General features: G+C 32.7%; 1 protein-coding gene across 2 annotated transcripts in view; it reads right to left on the reverse strand.

Moving 5' to 3' along the window:
- Positions 1–2,508: 2,508 nt before the first annotated feature.
- Positions 2,509–24,192, reverse strand: part of LOC120417925 (protein unc-79 homolog) — a 217,400-nt gene continuing 195,716 nt past the window's right edge. For both annotated transcript variants that reach the window (XM_039580162.2, XM_039580161.2), the window contains exons 28-30: positions 4,223–4,422; positions 3,081–3,507; positions 2,509–3,019 (exon numbers count right to left, since the gene is read on the reverse strand). In XM_039580162.2, the coding sequence (XP_039436096.1) occupies positions 2,744–3,019; positions 3,081–3,507; positions 4,223–4,422 (903 nt within the window). In that variant the 3' untranslated portion in view covers positions 2,509–2,743. The remainder of the gene's footprint in view (positions 3,020–3,080; positions 3,508–4,222; positions 4,423–24,192) is intronic.

The raw sequence follows: 24,192 nt of genomic DNA on the forward strand, positions 1-24,192 counted from the left end.
TGATGCACACCCTAGCTCTTTTCAACGTATCTTGGTTTGAATTTTTACACACGTTTTTAGATGCTTTTTGTTCAGTGATGTACATCTGTTCTCTGTGATAAAATAGCAACAATTTCCGCAACGCACCGGTAATAAGCTCTAAGATAGCAAAGAAATAGCTTCACATGCTAAGTTTTTCCTGAAGGGGGGATGTACCACGATGTACGGCGTAACGCAACCATAAATTAAATGCCAGTGCTCCCTCTGGATTACTCTGTGGACAGGATCCGGTTACACAAAACCATGAAATATTCTTCACAAATGCCATTTATTTATTATTATATACGAAATATTGGAAAATTAAAGATAGTTCGAGGACCCGTCTGGTTCATGCTCTATGTTTAGGCGGAGCCAGACAATGCCAAATGACCTCGGAATTGGGCCGCTAGGATCTCTGCGGCAGAGACTCTGCCATTCTGAAATGGGTCATTGGAAGCAGCGCGAGGGCTGTCACCACCTAATACCCGGGACTGAGATAAGCTGTATCAGCATAACCCATGTCTGATACAAATTATACTTTCCCATAATTTCGCTGCCGGCCAGCGGATATTGGATTGGACCACACACACACAGAGTCCTAAAATAGCTTATGGAACAATGTTCAGCTTGTGGAGTGAGGTTTTGAGAAAAGGCAGAGAAGCAGGCAATCCACAACTCATAGCGACCAAGGGAACACCCTACCGCGTCTATAATATGGTTGGCGTAGTTGTCTTCAGTGAAATGTATGAATGTTAGAGTGGATGTAAGAGTTATTTGAAAATAATAATGGAGAGCTCTCACCAAACAATGGAGTCAATAATTCTTGATCCTGAACTTGATGACTATCGGCACTCGGCACACTTCGACGCAATGGCCGTTTAATACCAATCATAAGCCGTACGAACTTATTTGTCGGAAAATACATTTTAATTTTTACTCAAACATACAAAAACAAGCTTCCCTGCACCGTGCGGTACACGCGGTTCAACTGTACCTCGGGTTTGCTTTGCGCCTGCTTTGTTCGGTTTACACCCGTACCCGACTCACACGAACCGAGGGTATTTTGGTTCATCGTACCAGCGCACCACGACACTCTCGGTTTGCCGCGTCGGTTTTGTGTCTGGCACTCACCCATGGCATGAACCCGGTATATGAGCCAAGGTGCTTCACTCGTCACGAGCCGAGGTACGTGTCGTGCTACGCGCTGGCGGTACAAAACGGGTTCAATACCACGACACGTACCACGGCACGCTGTGTTCATGCCATGGGTGAGTGCCAGACACAAAACCGATGGGGCGAGCCGAGAATGTCGTGGTGCGCTGGTACGATGTACCAAGATACCAATACAAAAATGGGTTCAGGCACGTACCGAAGCTAGAAAACCAAACCCGCGGTGTGCGTTGGCACTGGCGCATGGGAAGCTTGTACAAAAACGAAAAACTCCTTGAAAATGACACGAGCAGAAAAATTTCAGTAGTTTGAAACGTGTCTTTGTACGGAGATACTGAGGTCTAGTAGCTCTCTGCTTGTCGTATCGATTTCCTTTAAACTTCTTCTTTCTTTTTATTTAACAAATCTTTGTTTATTTCCTTAATCTAAATTTTCAGAAGTTTGAAATGTGTCTTTGTACGGAGATACTGAGCTCTTAGTAGCTCTCTCTTGTCGTTTCGATTTTTTATAATTTATGTACTTTTCTTTATTTTTTCCGCTTCGTTGTAGTTATACGGCACTATGGAAGCCCCTGATCGTCACAGTCGAGTTCACAGCTAGCGGCCAGCACAGCCCGGCCCTGTGTTAGGAGATCGAGAGGGGGTCTTCCAGGCCGCCCCCACAGGCGAGTACCGTTCAAATCAAGTGACTTTTTGCTCTGAAAATTCTTTAGATTTCAGTTCTCGACCGAGTACAAGTCACCAGCATGACCGAAATGCCCGTGAGCCTTTCACGGAATCACAGGCTCTCATCCCGCCTTCGCCAACAGACACCAATGCTAGTGGAACGTGTTAGCAGATCCGGTTCTACTACCAGAACGTACGAGGATTAAAAAGTAAAGTGGAAGAGTTTTTCCTGAATTGCCTTGATTGCGACTACGATGTCATTATGCTGGCCGAAACCTGGCTGTAGGACTCAAAAAAAAAAAATGCTGCTGGGGAATGGGAAGGGAGCACCAAGGTAGTGAACAGCATGCTGTAATGGCGGAAAACAGATGATCAATTATATAATTCTTAGGAAATGTCTAAATGCTTATTCTGTTGACTTCTGTCAGTTTCCAACTATCTGCCACGCCCTTTTAAACCTCCTCCAGCTTTGTCAGATTTTTTCGGATGTTTTTTTGAAGTTACTTGTCGGAAGGAAATTCTTGCCGTAATTTCCTTACATTTGTTTCGGTTTGGGGAGCAACAACACCCCCCCCCCTCCCTCCTCACCAACTCCAACTTCGTTACGTAATAAAAGAACGCTCCCTTATAGCAGTTTCTCACAATTAAATAGACATTTTTTCTAACACATAACACAAGAACTATTTATTTTAAACTTTATTTCATTTTAAACAGTAGTTTTAGAAGACAATTTCACCGTTTTTGCAGACTGAATACTAATATTAAACGGGAAAACCATTGAACAAAAAGCTCTAGGAGGATAAGTCGGGAATCGAACCCGCGCCCCATAGCAAATAGGGATCGGCAGCCGAAGCCGCTAACTACCGCGCCACGAGGCCCTCCGTATTTTTTTACAGTGAATAAAATTGTGTTGCAGTGGATGATTGGAGCTCGATTTGTCCCATTTTGAATTGGAGATGCTGGAGCCATTTCAACAGTGCTTCTGAAGCTTCCGACGGCACGGCATCACGGCAATTTTGAAGCCGAACGTGTAGGGTTCCCGAAAGTTGTGTATTAGATGAAAGAACAGGTGTCCAAAGCGGTAGCAATTTGGCCAATATGGTTGATCGAGTTTCTTTCAACGCCTCCAAAAGACTCAAAAAGTGAAGGTTTACACTTTCCGAGAGCTGAAATTTGTGAAAAGTTTGTTGCAGAAATAAAATTGATATAATTTTAAATATGACTTACTTTGGAATGAGACACGAGTTGTAATATGCATGGGGTCACTTTCGACCAAAACTCGAACAATATTCCCATTGTTATGTTGTACGCTTCTGATGACGGCGTAGAAGCATACGCAATTTGTTCTAGATAAACGGTCCATAATTGGCAGAGCGTAAATGCGTGAAACAGAGAAGACATGTGCAAAACAGACGTTTTGGATTGCTCCGCAAATCCGGCGAAAATAACCTGGATGTGATCAGCAATATGACAGCTAGACTCTTGCGGGACAGGCTGAGACACGCTAGGATGTTGATGATAGTGAACCGCCGCTCCATGTTGTCCGATATGTCCACCGCGTCTTCCCACCAGTAACGCCGTGTGAGTTAGAGAGCCCATCAACAGCCAGGCTAACAAACGCATGTGCCCAACACAGTCGGTGAACTCTTTTGGTCTGGAAATTAAAATAAATGGGAGTGTTCAACCATCGGCACTATCAGATTCAAACGGGTTGTGGATTACGGTTCCAAGGATTCCCAGAATATGATCCACATTATCCATTGATCTGAATTATAATTGCGTTCACAGCAAAAAATCCGATGGTAAAATCGCATGCAAAAGCATGCACATCACCTTTGTGAGCAAAAGCATGTAATATTGTATGAGAAAACGTGTACACAAAAAGCATGTACGAATGAAAAAAAAAATATGCACACCCCCAAAAATAACATCAATCTAGTGAGAGTCATATCCAGATTATCAAGTCCGCGCCCCAACCATCTCGGCTATCCCACCGTGTTGTTATAGATGCGTTCAACGCCGATGTACCAGTAGGTTTACCGTACGTCGTATGCTGTATTAACTGTATACGATGTATGGGGAACTTGCAGCTACATCGGTGTTGATCCAGACAACTTCACAGCGGCGAGATAGCCGAGATGGTTGGGGCGCGGACTTGGTAATCTGGATATGACTCTCACCAGATTGATGTTATTTTTGGGGGTGTGCATAATATCATTTAAGTCATCCGTACATGCTTTTTGTGTACACGTTTTCTCATACAATATTACATGCTTTTGCTCACAAAGGCGATGTGCATGCTTTTGCATGCGATTTTACACAGATATTTTTTGCTGTGTTCAATTGAATTCAATAGTCTCAATTCTTACCCTTGCTGTAGCGATGACGGAGCATTATTCAACCATGGCAAATATCTGGAAACTGCACGGTTATCCCTTGAATTTCCGCGAGACATTTCAAGGGCAAGATATTGCGCAATGGTCGCTTTTAGGACTCCGCCTAACGTATCCTCGCTCAAACCTGGTGTAATGCCACAATTTTTCACGTTGTTTCGCGAGGTGAAAAGAAACTGCAATGAAAAGTTAAAATTTACTCAATCCATACCACATACTAACAGACGACAAACTCTTTTTCGTTTCTGCGTTAAAAGTAAAGGTTATTTAAATTTTTAATCAAATGTTTATAACTTTTGTAACAAGAATTGCAGGACTAACCACAAACTACGTAGCACTACGACAGTTAGTGGAAAGTTCGCAACCTCTTTTAGTATTACTTTCTGAAACGCATATTACTCAACCGGAAGCATTTGATCAATATTCCATTCCAGGATATAACGTTGTACCGTTGCAGCGACCTCAAATTTAAATCATTAAATTTGTCCATTTTCGAACCTCACCACAGTTCTGACCATGCGCGCATACGCAAGCATAAATAATTTTACCCGTCGACTCGCGTTGCGCGACAAATAATTAAGCTTATGTACAGGTGTGGATCATGAGTCATCCTCACCTGAAAAGCCCTTTATTAAATTTCGCCAATTGTTAGGCAATCAAAAAAATGGTTAAGCTTTCTATTATGAATGTGCGATGTATTTCCACAGGGGAAATTGAGGGTGTGGCTTAACCAAATTCATTGGCATGTTTGTTCAATGGAGAATTCGACCTTCTCATTACACAGCGTAACAAAATATTTTTTTTTATTTTTTGGCAGCACGAAAAAAAATGTTCCTTTAGGGATCGGCTTCCCGAACAAAATGCAACCTGGCGCATATTTTTATTGTTATCCTAACTCGAGATATTCAATGCAGAAGTTTTGCATATGAATCACCCCCCGTCGGAAAATATTTTTTATTTTGTTTTCTCTGTAACTTCTGATCAATTAGGTCTTTTTGGACGCTTCCGGTGTCATTCGACGGTAAATTGTTAGAAAAACTCAAGATTTGGTCCCATTGGCCGGTTCCCGTAACCGGTTCCGGAGGAAATCCGGAATATTGGCCAAAACTGTGCGAAAACTTCAAAATTTTGAAGATTTTTACTCTTAATGCGAAGTGAACGCACTATAGCATGAAACAATCCATACAAACTACAAAAATGTTGGTCCCAGCATGTTTGAAGGTGTTTAATTGAAAAGGTGGCCATTGAGAACCGGTTCCGGTCAATCCGGATCCGGAAACTCCGGAAAAAATTAAGCAATATTTTCACAATTCCAATGTGTCAGACAGATATAAATAAAAGTGTTGTTGAAGCATTCTTTGCTACTTCATATTCATATTACCACAAAAACATGGCCAAGTGGCCAACGGGAACCTGCTCTGAATGTTCCGGATCAGGGAACCTGTGGAAATTATATTTTTTTAAATTAATTTTATGAAGCAGTTTTTATTAAGACATTTTCAATGTATCTGGAAAAATCTGAATTGATTCAAAATCAAAATCAGAAATGTGGCCAAGTGGCCAACGGTAACCTGTTCTGAATGTTCCGGATCATGGAACCAGTAGACACTTGACATTTTTTTTAATTTTAAAGGCAGTTTTTTATTAAGAAATTTTCAAGGTTTCTGGAAAAAATATGAATTAATCCGAAATCAGAATCAGAAATGTGGCCAAGTGGCCAACGGGAACCCGTTCTGAATGTTCCGGATCAGGGAACCAGTGGTCACTTGAAATGTGTATTAATTTAAAATAACATAATTTAATTAGGAAATTTTCTAGTTTTCTAGAAAAATCAGAATTAATTAAAATCAGAATCAGAAATATGGCCAGGTAACCAACAGGAACCCGTTTTAAATGTTCTGGATTAGGGAACCAGTGAACATTTGAAGTTTTTATCAAGTTTTCAAAAAACATATTTAGATTAATGAAATTTAAAAATTCCTGTAAAAATTAAGAACATATTCGATATCAGAATTAGAAATATTGCCAAGTGGCCTACGGGAACTCGTTCTGAATGTTTCGGATCATGTTACCGGAGGAAACTTGAATTTTTAAATAACTTTAAAAACTTGACTTTTTTTTTGTTTACTTTATAAAGCATATTTTCATTAAGATTTTTTTTAGATTTCTAGAAAAATCTAAATTTATTTGAATTCAGCATTAGAAATGTTGTCAAGTGGCCAAGTGGCTGGTCACAATTTTTATTAATTTAAAAAATATAGTGGTTTATTTGAAATCAAAATTAGAAATATTTCCAAATGGCCAACAGGAACCCGTTCTGAATGTTCCGGATCAGGAAACCAGTGGTCACTTGAAATGTTTATTAATTTAGAAAAAAGCATATATTAATTAAGAAATTTTCTAAATTTCAAGAAAAATCAGAATTAATTTAAAATCAGAATCAGAAATGTGGCCGGTAACAAACAGGAACCCGTTTTAATTGATCCGGATTAGGGAACAAGTGAATATTTGAAATTTTTATCAAGTTTTCAAAAACATATTTTGATTAATAAAATTTTAAAATTCCTGTAAAAATTCAGAATTTATTTAAAATCAGAATTAAATATGTTGCTAAGTGGTCAACTGGAACCCGTTCAGACTTATCCGGATCAGGGAACCAGAAAACACTTGAATTTTTTTTTTATTAATATTAAAAAAGCATATTTTAATAAATGACATTCAAAAATTCCACTTAAAATTTTAAAATTTTAAATTTCCTTGAAAAAATCAGAACATATTTGAAATCAGAATTAGGCAAGTGGCCGACAGAATCCGTTCTGAATGATTTGGATCAGGGAACCAGAGGACACTTGAATTTTTTTTTTATTAACTTTAAAAATGCATATTTTAATTAATGAAATTTTTAAATTCCTGAAAAATTTAGAATATATTTAAAATTAGACACAAAAATGTTGCCAAGTGGCTAACTGTTCCGGATCAGGGAACCAATGTTTACTTGACTTTTTTTTTATTTTATAAAGCATATGGGTAATTCTCCGCCAACTCACACAGCAGTTGCCCCGACCCCTCTTCGATTTGCGTGAAACTTTGTCCTAAGGGGTAACTTTTGTCCCTGATCACGAATCCGAGGTCCGTTTTTTGAAATCTCGTGACGGAGGGGCGGTACGACCCCTTCCATTTTTGAACATGCGAAAAAAGAGGTGTTTTACAATAATTTGCAGCCTGAAACGGTGATGAGATAGAAATTTGGTGTCAAAGGGACTTTTATGTAAAATTAGACGCCCGATTTGATGGCGTACTCAGAATTCCGAAAAAACGTATTTGTCATCGAAAAAAACACTAAAAAAGTTTGAAAAATTCTCCCATTTTCCGTTACTCGACTGTAAAAAATTTTGGAACATGTCATTTTATGGGAAATTTAATGTACTTTTCGAATCTACATTGTCCCAGAAGGGTCATTTTTTCATTTAGAACAAAATTTTTCTTTTTAAAATATCGTGTTTTTTCTAACTTTGCAGGGTTATTTTTTAGAGTGTAACAATGTTCTACAAAGTTGTAGAGCAGACAATTACAAAATTTTTGATATATAGACATAAGGGGTTTGCTTATAAACATCACGAGTTATCGCGATTTTACGAAAATAAGTTTTGAAAAAGTTGGTCGTCATCGATCATGGCCGTTCATGGTCACCCGCGACAGACACGGACGACGAAACAAAGAGAAACGCAAAAAGTAACTTTTTCAAAACTTTTTTTCGTCAAATCGCGATAACTTGTGATGTTTATAAGCAAACCCCTTATGTCTATATATCAAAATTTTTGTAATTGTCTGCTCTACAACTTTGTAGAACATTGTTACACTCTCAAAAATAACCCTGCAAAGTTAGAAAAAACACGAAATTTTAAAATGAAAAATTTTGTTCTAAATGAAAAAATGACCCTTCTGGGACAATGTAGATTCGAAAAGTACATTAAATTTCCCATAAAATGACATGTTCCAAAATTTTTTACAGTCGAGTAACGGAAAATGGGAGAATTTTTCAAACTTTTTTAGTGTTTTTTTCGATGAAAAATACGTTTTCTCGGAATTCTGAGTACGCCATCAAATCGGGCGTCTAATTTTACATAAAAGTCCCTTTGACACCAAATTTCTATCTCATCACCGTTTCAGGCTGCAAATTATTGTAAAACACCTCTTTTTTCGCATGTTCAAAAATGGAAGGGGTCGTACCGCCCCTCCGTCACGAGATATCAAAAAACGGACCTCGGATTCGTGATCAGGGACAAAAGTTACCCCTTAGGACAAAGTTTCACGCAAATCGAAGAGGGGTCGGGGCAACTTTTCCCGATTTCGTGTGAGTTGGTAGAGAATTACCCATATTCTAATTATGAAATTTTCTAGATTGTTGTCAAGTGGCCAACGAGAACCTGTTCTGACTAGTCACTATTTTAATTAATTTAAAAAATATATATTTATTTTACTGACTTTTTTTTAATTTTTTGGAAAAAATCACAGTTAATTTGAAATCAGAATTTAAAATATTTCCAAGTAGCCAACGGGAACCCGTTCTGAATGTTCTAGATCAGGTAACCAGTGGTTACTTGAAGTGTTTATTGATTTAAAAAAAGCATATTTTAATTAAGAAATTTTCAAGTTTTTTTAGAAAAATCAGAATTAATTCAAAATCAGAATCAGAAATGTGGCCAGGTGACCAACAGGAACCCGCTTTAAATAATCCGGATTAGGGAACCAGTGAACATTTGAAATTTTTATCATGTTTTCAAAAACATATTTTGATAAATGTAATTTTAAAATTCCTGTAAAAATTCAGAATTTACTTGAAATCTGAATTAGATGTTGCCAAGTGGCCAACGGGAACCCGTTCTGACTGTTCCTGATCAAGAAACCAGTGGACATGCAGGGTTGTTACGGGAAAGTCGAAAGAAAATCCGCGCCAAATCCGCGCTGACCGAAACCTCAATCCGCGCGAAATTCACGCCATATAAAAAAAATCGCGACAAACATTCAAGAACCATTATTTTCAAAGAAAAAACTAATACAGAAAGTATTTGATAAAAAAGTGAAACTCGTTTTATGTTTGATGGAATGATAGCAAAAAATCCTTTTAAAAAATACCTAAAGAGACGTCAAGAAAAGTGTCACCAAAAAATTCTTTTTGCTAATCAGAGGGACACTACAAGAATTTTGACCAATATAAAAGAAATAGAAAATTATAAACCAATATAAACAAAATTTAAAAATATAATAAATGAAATTTAACTTCAAAAATATAAGCTCAAAAAACCAAATCTAAAATTTGAATATGATTGAATTTTAGATTTTGAAATTCAAAAAATTCAAAATCTACGAATTTCAATACAGATTGTATTCCATATTCCACACTTAATTTCGAATAATTCCGAAACAAATTGCATTTCCAATATTTGAAATATTTTCTTCCAAAAATTAAATATTTTAGGAATTTATGAATGTGAGAATTTAAGAATTTAAGAATTTAAGAATTTAAGAATTTAAGAATTTAAGAATTTAAGAATTTAAGAATTTAAGAATTTAAGAATTTAAGAATTTAAGAATTTAAGAATTTAAGAATTTAAGAATTTAAGAATTTAAGAATTTAAGAATTTAAGAATTTAAGAATTTAAGAATTTAAGAATTTAAGAATTTAAGAATTTAAGAATTTAAGAATTTAAGAATTTAAGAATTTAAGAATTTAAGAATTTAAGAATTTAAGAATTTAAGAATTTAAGAATTTAAGAATTTAAGAATTTAAGAATTTAAGAATTTAAGAATTTAAGAATTTAAGAATTTAAGAATTTAAGAATTTAAGAATTTAAGAATTTAAGAATTTAAGAATTTAAGAATTTAAGAATTTAAGAATTTAAGAATTTAAGAATTTAAGAATTTAAGAATTTAAGAATTTAAGAATTTAAGAATTTAAGAATTTAAGAATTTAAGAATTTAAGAATTTAAGAATTTAAGAATTTAAGAATTTAAGAATTTAAGAATTTAAGAATTTAAGAATTTAAGAATTTAAGAATTTAAGAATTTAAGAATTTAAGAATTTAAGAATTTAAGAATTTAAGAATTTAAGAATTTAAGAATTTAAGAATTTAAGAATTTAAGAATTTAAGAATTTAAGAATTTAAGAATTTAAGAATTTAAGAATTTAAGAATTTAAGAATTTAAGAATTTAAGAATTTAAGAATTTAAGAATTTAAGAATTTAAGAATTTAAGAATTTAAGAATTTAAGAATTTAAGAATTTAAGAATTTAAGAATTTAAGAATTTAAGAATTTAAGAATTTAAGAATTTAAGAATTTAAGAATTTAAGAATTTAAGAATTTAAGAATTTAAGAATTTAAGAATTTAAGAATTTAAGAATTTAAGAATTTAAGAATTTAAGAATTTAAGAATTTAAGAATTTAAGAATTTAAGAATTTAAGAATTTAAGAATTTAAGAATTTAAGAATTTAAGAATTTAAGAATTTAAGAATTTAAGAATTTAAGAATTTAAGAATTTAAGAATTTAAGAATTTAAGAATTTAAGAATTTAAGAATTTAAGAATTTAAGAATTTAAGAATTTAAGAATTTAAGAATTTAAGAATTTAAGAATTTAAGAATTTAAGAATTTAAGAATTTAAGAATTTAAGAATTTAAGAATTTAAGAATTTAAGAATTTAAGAATTTAAGAATTTAAGAATTTAAGAATTTAAGAATTTAAGAATTTAAGAATTTAAGAATTTAAGAATTTAAGAATTTAAGAATTTAAGAATTTAAGAATTTAAGAATATAAGAATATAAGAATTTAAGAATTTAAGAATTTAAGAATTTAAGAATTTAAGAATTTAAGAATTTAAGAATTTAAGAATTTAAGAATTTAAGAATTTAAGAATTTAAGAATTTAAGAATTTAAGAATTTAAGAATTTAAGAATTTAAGAATTTAAGAATTTAAGAATTTAAGAATTTAAGAATTTAAGAATTTAAGAATTTAAGAATTTAAGAATTTAAGAATTTAAGAATTTAAGAATTTAAGAATTTAAGAATTTAAGAATTTAAGAATTTAAGAATTTAAGAATTTAAGAATTTAAGAATTTAAGAATTTAAGAATTTAAGAATTTAAGAATTTAAGAATTTAAGAATTTAAGAATTTAAGAATTTAAGAATTTAAGAATTTAAGAATTTAAGAATTTAAGAATTTAAGAATTTAAGAATTTAAGAATTTAAGAATTTAAGAATTTAAGAATTTAAGAATTTAAGAATTTAAGAATTTAAGAATTTAAGAATTTAAGAATTTAAGAATTTAAGAATTTAAGAATTTAAGAATTTAAGAATTTAAGAATTTAAGAATTTAAGAATTTAAGAATTTAAGAATTTAAGAATTTAAGAATTTAAGAATTTAAGAATTTAAGAATTTAAGAATTTAAGAATTTAAGAATTTAAGAATTTAAGAATTTAAGAATTTAAGAATTTAAGAATTTAAGAATTTAAGAATTTAAGAATTTAAGAATTTAAGAATTTAAGAATTTAAGAATTTAAGAATTTAAGAATTTAAGAATTTAAGAATTTAAGAATTTAAGAATTTAAGAATTTAAGAATTTAAGAATTTAAGAATTTAAGAATTTAAGAATTTAAGAATTTAAGAATTTAAGAATTTAAGAATTTAAGAATTTAAGAATTTAAGAATTTAAGAATTTAAGAATTTAAGAATTTAAGAATTTAAGAATTTAAGAATTTAAGAATTTAAGAATTTAAGAATTTAAGAATTTAAGAATTTAAGAATTTAAGAATTTAAGAATTTAAGAATTTAAGAATTTAAGAATTTAAGAATTTAAGAATTTAAGAATTTAAGAATTTAAGAATTTAAGAATTTAAGAATTTAAGAATTTAAGAATTTAAGAATTTAAGAATTTAAGAATTTAAGAATTTAAGAATTTAAGAATTTAAGAATTTAAGAATTTAAGAATTTAAGAATTTAAGAATTTAAGAATTTAAGAATTTAAGAATTTAAGAATTTAAGAATTTAAGAATTTAAGAATTTAAGAATTTAAGAATTTAAGAATTTAAGAATTTAAGAATTTAAGAATTTAAGAATTTAAGAATTTAAGAATTTAAGAATTTAAGAATTTAAGAATTTAAGAATTTAAGAATTTAAGAATTTAAGAATTTAAGAATTTAAGAATTTAAGAATTTAAGAATTTAAGAATTTAAGAATTTAAGAATTTAAGAATTTAAGAATTTAAGAATTTAAGAATTTAAGAATTTAAGAATTTAAGAATTTAAGAATTTAAGAATTTAAGAATTTAAGAATTTAAGAATTTAAGAATTTAAGAATTTAAGAATTTAAGAATTTAAGAATTTAAGAATTTAAGAATTTAAGAATTTAAGAATTTAAGAATTTAAGAATTTAAGAATTTAAGAATTTAAGAATTTAAGAATTTATTCAATTCAATTCGGTTTTATTGGTGAATAATCAAGATACAATGAGTTATTTTAAAGTGCATAACAGAGTTTTGGAGTTCCTTACAGCTGTGTGTTGCATCATAATCCATTTAGGAACAATTATTTCTTTAAATAAGGCAGTAGCAAGAGTAAGAAAAAACTATAAAAAAAAAAACTTACAGAAATTGCAAAGGAAAGGGGATAGAGGAAGAGATAGCTTATATCTAGATCACAGGTAATTTATCCTTTGTAGATGTGTTTGATCATCAGTTCCCCAAGGGCCAGGAATTGTTCTGCCTTGTTCCTGCAGCTCCGAAACCGCGTCATCATCTCCCCCGCGAGAGCAAAGAACTCCGGCAGGGTGAAGAGATCTTCCCCGGTGACTTCTTGCTGGGCCGTACTGCCGCTACCGGCAGCGACCACGCTGGCGAACGAACGCCCCCATCCAGGAGGGAACGCTGAGTTTTCCGCTGGAACCGTACACTGTCCAGCTGCAGGAACGGCTGCGCTCGTACTTCGCTGAGGAGGGTGGGACGCTTTCTTCTTCCTCTTTTCCTGCTCCTCGAGGTAGGCCTTGCGCGCGACGCATCCGCGGTAATTGCCGGTATGGTTGCCGTCACAGTTCGCGCACTTTACGCGCGGCTTGGTTTGTTCTGCCTTGTCCCCCAAGTCCGCCTTTCGTGACAGTGCGCACGCCTCCGAGAGGTGTGACTCACCGCACTTCACGCAGCGGGGCCGGAGGTTGCAGTTCCGCGAGCCGTGGCCGAATTTCTGGCAACGGTGGCATTGCGCTACGTCCGTCGGGTTCTTGGTGTAAAACCGCCAGTTTACCCAAAAACCGTCCAACGTCTTAGTCCGCCGCAGGTCTTGGATCTTGACGGTGCCGCGGTCGAAGTACAACAGGTACAGTGTGTGCGTACCTGTTACCGTTGTCTTGCGCGAGAGCACTTTAATCTCCCGCGGTTTTATTCCGGCGTCCGAAAGGTGACCCTTCAGGTCGGAGATCGGACGGTCTTGATAACCCTGTAAGACGACCTTAACAGGGGGCTTCTCGGGGTTGAATGTGTAGAAGTTGAAGTTGCTACGCTTCAATTCTTCAAACACCAGGTCGAAGCTCTTTTTATTCAGTGTGATCACTTGCACTGCCGACTTACCGATTTTCAGACAATATCCGAGGCCTTCCAGCAACTCGTCAACATCGTCCGCCAACGTGTCCAAAACAAAAATTGGAGGTGGTCTTCGTTCCGTTGGAGAATTATTCTTTTTTGGCGTCGGCACTTTTTTCCGTGCACGACCATCGTAGTCGTCGTCGTCGGTAGTGGTGCTACCGTCGGTGTTGTTATTGTTTTCTTCGTCGTCGCTCAGCATCTGGAACTCGTTCCTGATGGGAATGTTGGCGGATGTTGATGTGCCACTGGTCGTGGCACCGGAGGTACCCGAACGGGTTCGCACTGGTGATCTTGGAACATATCCGGGGTGTAGTAACTTTTTGTCGATTCCTTCTGCGCTCACGCTCCCCTGCGCGATGGCGGTCGACACGGCGTTGGTTTGTTTACCTTTTTGCACACGGCCGGTAGACGAACTTCGCGGGTTTTTCGAGGCCGCACTCGAACTGCCACGGCCACGGCCGGCCTTTGGCATGCTGGAGAAGCAAACTCGCGGGTAACCACAATCAATTACGGCGAAAAAAATCGAAAAAACGATGGAGCACTGAGCACTAGCTGCATGCTCTCGTGCGTACACGGAGGGAGCTGATTTAAGAATTTAAGAATTTAAGAATTTAAGAATTTAAGAATTTAAGAATTTAAGAATTTAAGAATTTAAGAATTTAAGAATTTAAGAATTTAAGAATTTAAGAATTTAAGAATTTAAGAATTTAAGAATTTAAGAATTTAAGAATTTAAGAATTTAAGAATTTAAGAATTTAAGAATTTAAGAATTTAAGAATTTAAGAATTTAAGAATTTAAGAATTTAAGAATTTAAGAATTTAAGAATTTAAGAATTTAAGAATTTAAGAATTTAAGAATTTAAGAATTTAAGAATTTAAGAATTTAAGAATTTAAGAATTTAAGAATTTAAGAATTTAAGAATTTAAGAATTTAAGAATTTAAGAATTTAAGAATTTAAGAATTTAAGAATTTAAGAATTTAAGAATTTAAGAATTTATTTTTTTTTGCGATTTTTGAGATTTTTGTTTTTTTTTTGTTTGCAAAATTGTTTTAAATTTTATATTTTTTAGTTTTCAAATATTGTTTTTTTTTATTTTGATTTTTGTTAAATTCTAATTTTTCTCTAAATTTTGAATTTTTGATTTTTAAGTTTTTTGAAGATTTTTAATGTTCTTAATTTAGAAATTTTGGATTATTTTAATTACGATTTTGGAAATTCAAAAAAAAATTAATCTGAATTTAAAAAAGAATATTTAGAAAAACTATTAAAATATAAAAAAAAGTTTCGAATTCATGAAATTTAAATTTTGAATAATTTGAATGTTCTGATTTTTTTATTTTTCGACAAAATGTTTAAATTTAGAAAAACATTACTAAAAACTCAAAAGAAATTATATATTCAGAGGCGGACATATTAAGAACGGAGTTAAGTGTAGTAATAATTTTATTTGAGTAATTTTCAACCATACATTTAAGAAATAATCTCTACATTATCTTCATCTTAATTTTTCGACGGTTCGTATTAAGAAAATACAAACATTTTCAGAAAAAAAATCTATTAATGAGAAATTTACATTGCAATCAATGGAAAAAAAAAACAATAACTTTCTTTAACTTGAAAGTAATTCTATATATTAAATTAATAAAAATTGTGACCAGTCAGAACAGGATCTCGTTGGCTACTTGGCAACATTTTTAATTCTGATTTCAAATATGTTCTGAATTTTAACAGGAATTTTAAAATTTCATTAATCAATATATGTTTTTTGAAAACTTGATAGTAATTTCAGATGTTCACTGGTTCCCTAATCCAGAAGATTTAAAACGGGTTCCTGTTGGTCACCTGGCCACATTTCTGATTCTGATTTTAAATAAATTCTTATTTAAAAAAATATATATATAAAAAAATCAGTAATTTTTTTTAAATTAATAAAAATAGTGACCAGTCAGAACAGGTTCTCGTTGGCCACATGACAACATCTATATTTCTAATTTTAAATAAGTTCAGATTTTCCAGCAATTTAAAAAAAATAAAATATGCTTTATTAAAATTAATAAAAAAAAATCAAATGTTCTGGGACTGGTTCCCTAATCCAGAACATTTAATACGGGTTTTTGTTGGTCACCTGGCCACATTTCTGATTCTAATTTTGAATTAATTCTGCTTTTTCTAGAAAACTAGAAAATTTCCTAATTAAAATATGCTTTTTTTTAATCAATAAACATTTCAAATGACTACTGGTTCCCTGACCCGGAACATTCAAAATGGGTTTCCATTGGCCACTTGGAAACATTTCTAATTCTGTTTTCAAATAAATTGTGATTTTTTTCCAAAAAATTTAAAAAAATCAGTAAAATAAATATATTTTTTTAAATAATAAAAATTGTGACTAGTCAGTACAGGTTCTCGTTGGCCACTTGACAACATTTTCAATTCGGATTTCAAATAAATTTAGATTTTCCAAAAAATCTAGAAAATTTCATAATTGAAATATGTTTTATAAAATAAACAAAAAAAAGTCAAAAGAACACTGGTTCCCTGATCCGGAACAGTTGGCCACTTGGCAACATTTTGATTTCTAATTTTAAATATATTCTAATTTTTACAGGAATTTTAAAATTTCATCAATCAAAATATGTTTTTGAAAACTTGATAAAAATTTCAAATGTTCACTGGTTCCCTAATCCGGATTATTCAAAGCGGGTTCCTGTTGGTCACCTGGCCGCATTTCTGATTCTGATTTTGAATAAATTCAGATTTTTCTAGAAAACTAGAAAATTTCCTTATTAAAATATGCTTTTTTTAATTAATAAACATTTCAAGTAACCACTGGTTCCCTGAACCGGAACATTCAGAATGGGTTGCCGTTGGACACTTGGCAATATTTCTAAATCTGATTTTAAATAAACTGTGATATTTTTCAAAACTTTAAAAAAAATCAGTAAAATAAATATATATTTTTTAAATTAATAAAAATTGTGACCAGTCAGAACAGGTTCTCGTTGGCCACTTGGCAACATTTTTAATTCTGATTTCAAAAAATTCAGATTTTTCTAGAAATCTAGAAAATTTCTTAATTAAAAAATGCCAAGTGACCACTGGCTCCCTGATCCGGAACAGTCGGCCACTTGGCAAAATTTTTATTTCTTATTTTAAATACATTCAGATTTTTCCAGGGATTTAAAAATTTCATTAATTAAAATATGCATTTTTAAAATTAATTAAAAAATCTAGTTTCCTCCGGTAACATGATCCGAAACATTCAGAACGAGTTCCCGTAGGCCACTTGGCAATATTTCTAATTCTGATATCGAATATGTTCTTAATTTTTACAGGAATTTTTAAATTTCATTAATCTAAATATGTTTTTTGAAAACTTGATAAAAACTTCAAATGTTCACTGGTTCCCTAATCCAGAACATTTAAAACGGGTTCCTGTTGGTTACCTGGCCATATTTCTGATTCTGATTTTAATTAATTCTGATTTTTCTAGAAAACTAGAAAATTTCCTAATTAAATTATGTTATTTTAAATTAATACACATTTCAAGTGACCACTGGTTCCCTGATCCGGAACATTCAGAACGGGTTCCCGTTGGCCACTTGGCCACATTTCTGATTCTGATTTCGGATTAATTCATATTTTTTCCAGAAACCTTGAAAATTTCTTAATAAAAAACTGCCTTTAAAATTAAAAAAAATGTCAAGTGTCTACTGGTTCCATGATCCGGAACATTCAGAACAGGTTACCGTTGGCCACTTGGCCACATTTCTGATTTTGATTTTGAATCAATTCAGATTTTTCCAGATACATTGAAAATGTCTTAATAAAAACTGCTTCATAAAATTAATTTAAAAAAATATAATTTCCACAGGTTCCCTGATCCGGAACATTCAGAGCAGGTTCCCGTTGGCCACTTGGCCATGTTTTTGTGGTAATATGAATATGAAGTAGCAAAGAATGCTTCAACAACACTTTTATTTATATCTGTCTGACACATTGGAATTGTGAAAATATTGCTTAATTTTTTCCGGAGTTTCCGGATCCGGATTGACCGGAACCGGTTCTCAATGGCCACCTTTTCAATTAAACACCTTCAAACATGCTGGGACCAACATTTTTGTAGTTTGTATGGATTGTTTCATGCTATAGTGCGTTCACTTCGCATTAAGAGTAAAAAACTTCAAAATTTTGAAGTTTTCGCACAGTTTTGGCCAATATTCCGGATTTCCTCCGGAACCGGTTACGGGAACCGGCCAATGGGACCAAATCTTGAGTTTTTCTAACAATTTACCGTCGAATGACACCGGAAGCGTCCAAAAAGACCTAATTGATCAGAAGTTACAGAGAAAACAAAATAAAAAATATTTTCCGACGGGGGGTGATTCATATGCAAAACTTCTGCATTGAATATCTCGAGTTAGGATAACAATAAAAATATGCGCCAGGTTGCATTTTGTTCGGGAAGCCGATCCCTAGAGGAGCATTTTTTTTCGTGCTGCCAAAAAATAAAAAAAATATTTTGTTACGCTGTGTTATTGACCAACATTTTTGAGAATGTTTTAGGAACATAATTTTGATATTTCAATAACATAATTTAAAGTTTCACGACAATGGTTCGAACTCATGACTTCCGATTTTGAGGTGTACTCACTACATCATACGGAAAGTCATGAAGAATTGCAGAGGTCTGCATAATTTAATTCATGAGGTTCATCGATGCTTCTCATCGAAACGGACCACTTTTAGTAGAACAAAATTTAGTAGAGTTTTCGGGGACTGACAATAAAAACCCCAAAATTCTTGAGGAGGGCAGTTAGTTCCAGTCAGTTAGTTCCAGTTAGTTCCAGTTCTTGTTCCAGTCCAGTTCCAGTTCCAGAAGACGCCCCAGACCAGCCAGACCCGCCAGCAGCCACCAGAAGCAGAGGCCCCAGTCCAGCCGGACTTAGCGGTGGAGGCCGCAGTCCGCCGGGACTTAGTAGTTTGAGAAGTTCACCCGGGACTTAACTGTTTATTGGAGAAGTCCACCCGGAGAAGTCCACGCCGTGAAGAGTCCGTCGGGACTTAGCCGCTGTGAAGAGTCCGCCGGGACTTAGGAGTTCGGGGTCTGGCATGGCTCGGCGAAGAGGTATGGAGGACAAGTCTGACTTCAACGTAGAGAATTGGCCTGACGAAAGTCTTAATGAAATTAGCAACAAAAAGTTGAGTGATGTGATCGTGCGCGTAAAAGTTGAGAGTGTTACCGCAAAAATGTAATCTTTAAAAAGTGTATTATACAAATAAGTGAAGTTTACTGATCTGTTTTGACTCTGCAAGTAAATATCACAAAAATCCTGAAAGCCTAAACCGCTCGGGCCGTTCACCGTAAACTGGGGTCAATCGGGACACATGGGACGAATCGGGACAGCAGTTTTAACCATGTTGGAGCACTAAATATTGATTTTTCTGGTTGGTTTCGGTTAGAACAGACTCAGGCCAACAAAATGTGTACATCCATTTCCAAATTTAAAAGCTTTAAGTCAGTGTTTCTCAACCTTTTTCGTTCCATTCCCCCCTTGACTAATTTTCATAAACTTCATTCCCCCCTTAAATTTTGAATAAATTTTTAACAAATTTCATAATTTACAATTTAATGGTTATCATAAGACTGAAGTTTCAATAAAAAAAAAAAACAAAAATCATGCAAAACATAAAAATATGTAGTTTGTGAAATAAACTACCATTCGCAGTCCAAAATTGTTTGAACTTTCTTCCTGAGATATTTTTTCAAATATAGTTAAATAATTTGGCTGTGAAAAAAACGTTTAAAAAGTTAAAAAAATGATTTGAGCAAACTGGAATTAACTTATAAGCGATATTTTCAAAATTGTATTTTTTTATAAACTAACTGTTCCCCCGGGCAGACGGTAATAACAAAATTAATAATATTTCAATAACAAATCCTGTTAAAATAACAAAAAGTGTTATTATTTTATCATGAAGTTCAACTTCAAGAAGAAAAAATAATAACAGTTTCTGATAAAATAACAAAATTTGGTATTGAAGTGATATTATATTAAAAATGTTTAATAACACGCTAATAAGAGGAAATGTTATACATTCCAAAAACTCTCCTAATAACAAAATTTGTTATTCGTTCGGTATACTGACTTAGAAATAAAATTACCATAAATCGCACAAATGGAAAAGTTTCTAAGTGTCCATAACACAATCTGTTATTATTTTTTCTTTTGTTAAATATGTTTAGATCTTTGGGATAATTTTGTCTAATTTCGTCGGGGTCAATATTTTGGCCATGAAATGGGGTCCTTAAGCTAAAACTATTCTAAAAAGTTGAAATTTTGGAAGTTGATTTTTTAAATTATTTGATATACCCCCTAAGGGACTTTGCTAAAATTGGCTAGAACTATGGGATAATTTTGACCAATTTCGTCAGGGTCATTATTTTGGCCATGAAATGGGGTCCTTAAGCTAAAATTATTCTAAAAAGTTGAAATTTTGAAAGTTGATTTTTTTAATTATTTGATATACCCCCTAAGGGACTTTGTTAAAATTGGCTAGAACTATGGGATAATTTTGACCAATTTCGTCGGGGTCATTATTTTGGCCATGAAATGGGGTCCTTAAGCTAAAACTATTCTAAAAAGTTGAAATTTTGAAAGTTGATTTTTTTAATCATTTGATATACCCCCTAAGGGACTTTGTTAAAATTGGCTAGAACTATGGGATAATTTTTACCAATTTCGTCGGGATCATTATTTTGGTCATGAAATGGGGTCCTTAAGCTAAAATTATTCTAAAAAGTTGAAATTTTGAAATTTGATTTTTTTAATTATTTGATATACCCCCTAAAGGACTTAGTTTAGAATGGTTAGAACTATGGGATAATTTTGACCAATTTCGTCAGGGTCATTATTTTGGCCATGAAATGGGGTCCTTAAGCTAAAATTGTTCTAAAAAGTTGAAATTTTGAAAGTTGATTTTTTTAATTATTTGATATACCTCCTAAGGGATTTTACTAAAATTGGCTAGAACTATGAAATAATTTTGACCAATTTCATCGGGGTCATTATTTCACCATGAAATGGGAATTGATTTATTTATTGAGAATTTTTGAAGTGTGAATAACAAAAACTGTTATTATTTTCACAGAGCCAGGAAGTCGGAGCTGACGTTGAAGTTCGAGCTGGAGTGTGACCTCGGAGACTGCATCGGATTCATCTAATTTTCAGCAACTTTTACTTGGAGTCGGAATTTGTGAAGTCGGGTATTTTTGGAGAGCTAAAGTCGTCGTTGACGTCATATCCTGCATCCAGAGTCGGAGTTGTCTTCAAAGTATGGATTCAAAGTCGCTTGGAGGTACCCGACTCTGCAGCCCTGACTAGTACAGAGGAGTTATGGCAACTGCAGGTTTATTTGCAAATTACAAATAAACCAAAACAATAACTTTTTTTGTTATGCAGACATACCAGTTCAATAACATTTTTTGTTATTTTGCTGCTCCACCTCTCCGCACAAAATAACAAATCTTGTTATTCCTTCATGATTCCTTCTGTGTTATTGGTTTGTTATTGCAATAACAACATAATAACAGTTTAAGTTATTCTTCGAACAAATCTTTGTTATTGATTTTTGTTATTTTAACAACTAATCCGATCATCCCAATAACATATTTCGATCTTCTCACAATATCAAAAACTGACTTTCCCAAGTTATTTCCGTCTGCTCGGGCCTGATTGAATTAATGCAAATGTTTCCTTAAAATTAATCTAATAATCTTTCGTGTAAAATAAAATTGGCCATAATCAAAATACTTGAAAAGAGATGAGAAAATTCACAAAAAATATAAAATCTGCTGCTAAAATTCAATGCAAAAAATTCTAGATTGTTTGAAGTTCAATTTAGTTTTTCATAGAACTCTTAAATTTTAGGAGAGTTTATCAATCTCTTAAAAATAGAGCAAAAACTCATAAAAATGTGTTAAAAAACATTCCTTTTTAAAAGGACTTTTATTTTTATAGTTGAAATATTTTTTCCAATTCAATAGTTTCAAAGAAAGTTTCAGACATGGATTATTTTTACAAACTTGTTTAAAGGCTTCCCGAGCAGACGGAAATAACTTGGGAAGGTCAGTTTTTGATATTGTGAGAAGATCGAAATATGTTATTGGGATGATCGGATTAGTTGTTAAAATAACAAAAATCAATAACAAAGATTTGTTCGAAGAATAACTTAAACTGTTATTATGTTGTTATTGCAATAACAAACCAATAACACAGAAGGAATCATGAAGGAATAACAAGATTTGTTATTTTGTGCGGAGAGGTGGAGCAGCATAATAACAAAAAATGTTATTGCACTGGTATGTCTCCATAACAAAAAAAGTTATTGTTTTGGTTTATTTATAATTTGCAAATAAACCTGCAGTTGCCATAACTCCTCTGTACTAGTCAGGGCTGTAGAGTCGGGTACCTCCAAGCGACTTTGAATCCATACTTTGAAGACAACTCCGACACTGGATGCAGGATATGACGTCAACGACGACTTTAGCTCTCCAAAAATACCCGACTTCACAGATTCCGACTCCAAGTAAAAGTTGCTGAAAATTAGATGAATCCGATGCAGTCTCCGAGGTCACACTCCAGCTCGAACTTCAACGTCAGCTCCGACTTCCTGGCTCTGTGAAAATAATAACAGTTTTTGTTATTCACACTTCAAAAATTCTCAATAAATAAATCAATTCCGTTAGCGAATATAACAAAATAAAAAAAAAGAACTCTCAAAAGTTAATTTATCGGATTAATTTTAGCTTGAAACCCCATTTCATGGTGAAATAATGACCCCGATGAAATTGGTCAAAATTATTTCATAGTTCTAGCCAATTTTAGTAAAATCCCTTAGGGGGTATATCAAATAATTAAAAAAATCAACTTTCAAAATTTCAACTTTTTAGAATAATTTTAGCTTAAGGACCCCATTTCATGGCCAAAATAATGACCCCGACGAAATTGGTCAAAATTATCCCATAGTTCTAACCATTTTAAACTAAGTCCTTTAGGGGATATATCAAATAATTAAAAAAATCAACTTTCAAAATTTCAACTTTTTATAATAATTTTAGCTTAAGGACCCCATTTCATGGCCAAAATAATGACCCCGACGAAATTGGTCAAAATTATCCCATAGTTCTAGCCAATTTTAGTAAAATCCCTTAGGGGGTATATCAAATAATTAAAAAAATCAACTTTCAAAATTTCAACTTTTTATAATAATTTTAGCTTAAGGACCCCATTTCATGGCCAAAATAATGACCCTGACGAAATTGGTCAAAATTATCCCATAGTTCTAACCATTTTAAATTAAGTCCTTTAGGGGGTATATCAAATAATTAAAAAAATCAACTTTCAAAATTTCAACTTTTTAGAATAATTTTAGCTTAAGGACCCCATTTCATGGCCAAAATAATGACCCTGACGAAATTGGTAAAAATTATCCCATAGTTCTAACCATTTTAAACTAAGTCCTTTAGGGGGTATATCAAATAATTAAAAAAATCAACTTTCAAAATTTCAACTTTTTAGAATAATTTTAGCTTAAGGACCCCATTTCATGACCAAAATAATGATCCCGATGAAATTGGTAAAAATTATCCCATAGTTCTAGCCAATTTTAACAAAGTCCCTTAGGGGGTATATCAAATAATTAAAAAAATCAACTTTCAAAATTTCAACTTTTTAGAATAATTTTAGCTTAAGGACCCCATTTCATGGCCAAAATAATGACCCTGACGAAATTGGTAAAAATTATCCCATAGTTCTAACCATTTTAAACTAAGTCCTTTAGGGGGTATATGAAATAATTAAAAAAATCAACTTTCAAAATTTCAACTTTTTAGAATAATTTTAGCTTAAGGACCCCATTTCATGGCCAAAATAATGACCCCGACGAAATTGGTCAAAATTATCCCATAGTTCTAACCATTTTAAACTAAGTCCTTTAGGGGGTATATCAAATAATTAAAAAAATCAACTTTCAAAATTTCAACTTTTTAGAATAATTTTAGCTTAAGGACCCCATTTCATGGCCAAAATAATGACCCCGACGAAATTGGTCAAAATTATCCCATAGTTCTAGCCAATTTTAGCAAAGTCCCTTAGGGGGTATATCAAATAATTTAAAAAATCAACTTCCAATATTTCAACTTTTTAGAATAATTTTAGCTTAAGGACCCCATTTCATGGCCAAAATATTGACCCCGACGAAATTAGACAAAATTATCCCAAAGATCTAAACATATTTAACAAAAGAAAAAA

Source organism: Culex pipiens, chromosome 2 (genome assembly GCF_016801865.2).
Source record: "Culex pipiens pallens isolate TS chromosome 2, TS_CPP_V2, whole genome shotgun sequence".
Taxonomy (NCBI): domain Eukaryota; kingdom Metazoa; phylum Arthropoda; class Insecta; order Diptera; family Culicidae; genus Culex; species Culex pipiens.